The sequence below is a fragment of the Crassostrea angulata genome, chromosome 10 (assembly GCF_025612915.1).
Source record: "Crassostrea angulata isolate pt1a10 chromosome 10, ASM2561291v2, whole genome shotgun sequence".
Classification (NCBI taxonomy): Eukaryota; Metazoa; Mollusca; class Bivalvia; order Ostreida; family Ostreidae; genus Magallana; species Magallana angulata.
Window position 1 is genome coordinate 53,679,575 of NC_069120.1, and position 6,287 is coordinate 53,685,861.

The window sequence follows — 6,287 nt, forward strand, 5'->3', positions numbered from 1 at the left end:
TCTGCGTCTAATGACATCTTTGTTGAATTGATTAAATGGTTTTTAAATTTTTTGAAAATTTTAAATTTAATAAAATCGTGTTTAAATTACCTCATACTAATTTTTAAACATAATATCTAAGTTGCGCATAGAATTCTGCGTCTAATGACATCTTTGTCAAATTGATTGGATGATTTTTTAATTTTTTGAAAATTTTAAATTTAATTAAATCGTGTTTAAATGACATCAGACTAATTTTTAAACATAATATCTAAGTTGCGCTTATAATTCTGCGTCTAATGACATCTTTCTCGAATTAATTGAATGAATTTTCAATTTTTTGAAAATTTTAAATTTAATTAAATCATGTTAAAATGAGCTGAGACTAATTTAAAAACAAAATATTTAAATTACACTTACAATTCTGCGTCTGATGACATCTTTTTTGAATTGATCGAATCAATTTTAAATTTTTCAAAAAATTTAAACTCATTTAAATCGCGTTAAAATGACCTCAGACTAATTTTAAAACATGATATCTAAGTTGTGCTTAGAATTCTGCGTCCATTGACATCCTTCTCGAATTGATTGGATGAATTTAAAAATTTTCAAAATTTTTAATTTTATTTAAATCGCGTTAAAATGACCTCAGACTAGTTTTGAAACATGATTACTAAGTTGCGCTTACAATTCTGCGTCTAATGACATCTTTGTTTTTATTTAAACATAATATCTAAGTTGCGCATAGAATTCTGCGTCTAATGACATCTTTGTCAAATTGATTGGATGATTTTTTAATTTTTTGAAAATTTTAAATTTAATTATATCGTGTTTAAATGACATCAGACTAATTTTTAAACATAATATCTAAGTTGCGCTTTGAATTCTGCGTCTAATGACATCTTTCTCGAAATGATTGGATGAATTCTAAATTTTTAAATAATATTAAATTTAATTAAATCGTGTTTAAATGACATCAGAATAATTTCTAAACATAATATTTAAGTTGCGCTTAGAATTCTGCGTCTAACGACATCTTTCTCGAAATGATTGGATGAATTTTAAATTTTTTGAAAATTTAAAAAAAATTTAAATCATGTGAAAATAAATTATTGAACGGAAGACCCACTCGTTGCTCGCAACGAGATCGAATCTAGTTTATTATTATTATTTTTTTTTTTTCCTTTTTTTGTCCACAAGATTTCTCGGAGATGGCTGGATAGATATTTTTGAAATTTTCTGGAATGAAAGACAATGATAATATCTCGAGGCGTTTTTTTCATTTTTCAAAATTTATTTCCGGTCGTGCGTTTCCTGTCCCGCGTTGAAAAAGCTTGTCACCTCGAGATCTCAAAAACGGTAAAGTTTTGAACACCCAAACTTTGTGGGATGATAGACCTATAGCTGTAGATGTGTTTAAACTATTTTTTTTTTGTTCGTCGTAACTTCCGGTCGTCACCGGAAGCACTTCAAAAATTATTATTTCTACGCATTAAATTTCTTTTCCATAGAATAAACATAAAACTATAATTCTATACATAAGTTACCTATGCGATGTTATATCAACAAAAAAATTCTACTTCCGGTGAGATATCTCAATCATCTCAGGTAGCTTTTTAAAAACACAATTTGTACCCGCGAGATCTCGGAAACTATAAGCGATCAATACACGAAACTTTCATGGATGATAGACATTTGATTGAAGATGTGTTTAACCGGTTTCATTTTGTCTTCCGTCACTTCCGGTCCATACCGGAAGAGTTAAAAAAATTGAGCTGTTTATCAGTTTAACTGTTTTTCTTTGATATTTTTTAGTTAGATAAATGAAAAATAATGTACAAATGGCAAGTATACAAGAAATATTGAATACAATTCAGATTGAACACTTCCGTTTGCCCGTTTCCTGTCCAGAAACCATAAACCTTATTTCGACGAGATCTCAAAAACAGTAACAACTTGAACAACCAAACTTTGTGGGATGATAGACCTATGTATGTACATGTGTTAACACTATTTTGTTTTATCCGGCGTAACTTCCGGTCGTCACAGGAAGTACACCCAATTTTGATTTTTTAAAAATATTTTGGTTATTCAGCATTGAAGTAACATTTAGCTATAGAAATACAAAAAGTCATCTACACATGGTAAAAAAAAAGTTCTACTTCCGGTGAGACATCTCATATATCTCAGATAGCCTTCTTTTTTAAAAACAAAGTATAAATAAGATCTCAGAAACTGATAGATCAAGACACAAAGCTTATATATATTATATCCATTTTTTGTTTACAAGATAACTGGATTTTTTGTGCAGATTAATACATGAGGAACGGAAGACCTTTTTGTTGCTATAGCAACAAGAGTCTAGTTATTACTTATATTTAGACCAAATGTGTTAAAAGTTTCGTATCTTATGACAACATGTAATATGAAATTGTTGAGAAAATTGTGTATATTTATAACAAAGATATACGAGGTAGTCTGTCCTCCATGAGTTTCATTTTGTATAACTTTTCCTAACTCTCTAACCCTTATATCTATATATGTTTACCTCTGACCAATTTATATGTATATTTTAATGTTATTTTTTGTCCTCATGTACCATATGTTTGAAATGGTTTTGAGCGAATAAATGAACTGAACTGAACTTTAAATAATTTTCAGCAATTACACGATTAAATATTAGAATATTGACATATCTTATTTTTATTTCTTATATTTATGCAAAGCCCGCTTGCGCTCTAACAATACGTCATTTGATTTTATTCGACTGTTCATAGCAAACTCGATTCGTAGTATTATCACAGAAAAAACACTGAAAAATGTAAATATATATATATGTTGAGTAGTAATTGAGATTTTTGCAGTGTATACTAGCGTCTTGCAAAAAAAAAAAAATTCTGCAAGATATTTTTTTTTACATTCAACGAAAATATATTATTGAAAAAGAAATCAATTGTTGTACGAGAACAGGCGCGTACCATCGTTTTTGAAAGTAGATGAAGGGGAGGGGGCAGCCTCATCACAAAAAATTCGGGGGAGGGGGGATGGGGGTTGTATTCCTTACAACTTTAATTTCACTGCATGATGGATACCTTCTTTTCACTTCCATTTATTATATGCTCCTTCCAAAAAAAACATTGAGGGGTTTGAATATTTTTTTTGGTATGTACATGTAAATCGAAGTTGTTGATATTTTTGGTAAAGGTGAATGTACAAAATGTGAGAAAAACGTTCCAGACGAACGCCGCCAACGCCACGGCCGTGATCCTGAGGGCGATCCCACAGATCGTCAAGGAGGACTGGGCAGCTACAATAGAAGAAAACAAGGTATAAGGGAGATAACTCATTGTATGGGGAGACTGTACCAAGAGGATCAACATTTGAATCGAAATGTTTGATAAAACATTGAATACTTTCTTTAATTAAAAAATGTCGTCTTTTTTTCTAGAAATTTGTCAAGATGAATACGCTTCTTCCCCATTGCAACTAGAAGTCAAAGAATTGGTGGTGCATTTATGTTTTGTTTATGTCAAAATTAGCCGCAAAGCTGGTACTCGTGCACATAATGAAATGGTGTGACACATAAATTTGTGTAAACCTCATATTCTATGCCTTTTGTTTTGTGATTTTATGTATAATACATGCAACTCGATTATCAATGTTAATTTATATTTATAACACAACACAGTTCAACATCATTCCACGATGAATTATTTCAGTTTCGGTATTTTATAGAGAGTGTTGCAAATAAGCAGGAATATTTTCAAACGTGATTTTGATATCGCTTGAAGAAGTCATATCTAAAGATAGACACCTTATGTATACGGCTATATTTACATAGCGGGTTTGTTCCGCATGTCTGCAAAATACATGTACAGTATATACAAACATTTTTCGCGTATTTCTATCGAACATGGCAACCACCAAATATACAGTTAGGAAGATAACCATATATTCTGTATTTTGAAGTATTTTGGAGCTGCATGGATAAATCTGATTCTGGCTCTTCAAAACCGTCAGGGTAGTAGTATAATCATTCCATGTTTCAATACTATCTAGATAAACGCCTAGTCCAGATAAAAGATGGAACAAATTTATCCGTACATGTTTTCATTAACCTTTTGCTTCATTTCCGATTCATACTTTTTTGCTGTATTTTAAACAACCTGTACATGTCTATTTGAAATCGGTATACTCTGCTATTCAATAGAAAAGAGAAAATCCCAACTTTCTATAGTTATAAAATGATTTGTTAAGAAGAAAATCTTTATGATTTAAGTTTATAACGAGGACTTCACACAGTAAGAAATCTTGAAACAAAAGTAGGCACAATATTTATTACATTAACAATTAAGCGTTTAAATAACTTTATTCTGACTTTCTTGAATTATCTATATACATTACCTTTTCATGCGATTAAAAAAATATGACTAAAAAATTACAACCGTTTCGGGAATTGAACCCAATCAAATAAGTCGGACACTGTTGCATTCCGTTCTTACTGCGTTACCACTCGACTAATCTGGAGATGACTTACGGATGAGGATACTTAAGACAGCGTTCATTGATTTCAAAGGTATTAATGATTTTCCAAGTTAGATTTTTTTTTTAAATATGCCTCTATGAAACATAAATCGGAAATGGTAGTTTTTAATAAATTGTCTAACTCTAAACGTTTAGATAAAATTAATTCTGTTTCAATGAGGTAGTTTTTCACAACAATGAGGATTCCCTCTTATAAAGTGTGAAATCTGCCACATTTGTCTGTGCAACCATTTTCAATTTTATATAATGCTCTTATAAAAGTTTCTAGATAAAAGTCTACACTGCTCCAAGCAAGGGAAAAAAAGAATAAAATTAAATTCTCTATAACTTTAAATTTTCCATTTTATCTGCAACTCCTTTAGGGAAAATTAGCATAGGAAATGCAACACCTTCTTTACTACGAAGTTTGTATGTGTTTATAGTTTTAATTTTACAATTAACAAATAAATCTGCTTGGATTACTTTGTACGTAAACAAATCCAAAATATGTTGTTATGGGGGGGGGGGGGTGCTCACTCCCGTGCTGGACTAATACTGGACCAACCCTGAGATTATCTCTTGTTGTTGGACCGTGTACAAAATTGTTCTAAATTATCATATTTCAAAGCATTTTCACCACCACAGAGAAAAACAACTTTTTCGACAGAAAATAGCTGGTTTATAAAAAAGAAGATGGGTGGATAAGGCGTGTAATATGCCCATACACGGTCGGACAAGTTACTGAAAAATTAAAATATCAATAAATCTTATATTATCTAAAAAAAAAAAGAGTCAATTAAAGCAATATATATTTAACATATCATTGATTTTAAACCTATAAATACGGTATGTTCAATACTCGGAATATGTTGACTCAAACTGGCGTATACGTGTCAAAACCAGCAAATAGTGTCATCTTTAGAATTTTAAGGCATTTTCTTGTATAGAGTGGGTCTGGGCTCCATATTGTTTTTAGAGTCTAATTAAGGTCTAATGGAAAACAAACCGATTTCAATCAACAAAAACGTGGCGAGATGACCCACTATACATTAAAAATATTATTTTGTATCCCAACAATTGAACGCTTTGAAGAAAATAATACAAGTCCGTATATTTGCAGCCAAAGTGACACATAATATTTAAAGAGCCCACTTTGTTGTGTCTGAAATGGCTCAGTGGTTAGAGTTCCTGACATAAGCTAACCTTATATATCTAGAGTGTTTATGGTATGGGTTGAATACCATCAAAAGTTCAGGTATTTTTTGTTAAATACATTTAAAAACTGAATATAGTTAGAAATTTTGATTTTTGGCAAACTCGTTTATTAATATATTTGAATAGATTTAATTGGAAAAAAATAAATTCATAATTGTGTTTCACGACTAAACCAAATTGGCATTTGCGCCATCTTATTCCACCATCTTCTTAAATTATAAACCCCCTCTCAAAGTTTGTGACACAAAATATAAATGAATAAAATGATGAATAAACATAATAGAAAGTTTACTATATTTATGTGCCCCCATCCTTTGTAATTTTTAAACTAACCTACATTTTTCTATGCATGGAATTATGATGAAATTATAGCATATAAAACAGCCGGAGTACAAGAAATTTCAATACCTTGAATACGAGTACGGTTTGGAGCACGAGATCGTACTCAACAAAGTTTAATAACCTCAGGGCATAATTTGAAAATGGATCAATTTTGATCAATTAAACCTTTTTAAAATGTGACACAAGAGGACTATTCTTATATATTGTGGTTTCATCAATATTCATTG

At 30.6% G+C, this 6,287-nt stretch overlaps 1 protein-coding gene across 1 annotated transcript in view; it reads left to right on the top strand.

Moving 5' to 3' along the window:
- The window catches only part of LOC128167426 (uncharacterized), a 41,383-nt gene extending 37,826 nt beyond the window's left edge, over positions 1-3,557 (top strand). Inside the window, exons 16-17 of the mRNA XM_052833144.1 lie at positions 3,184-3,306; positions 3,428-3,557. Coding sequence (XP_052689104.1) covers positions 3,184-3,306; positions 3,428-3,469 — 165 coding nt within the window. The 3' untranslated portion in view covers positions 3,470-3,557. The remainder of the gene's footprint in view (positions 1-3,183; positions 3,307-3,427) is intronic.
- Positions 3,558-6,287: the final 2,730 nt, after the last annotated feature.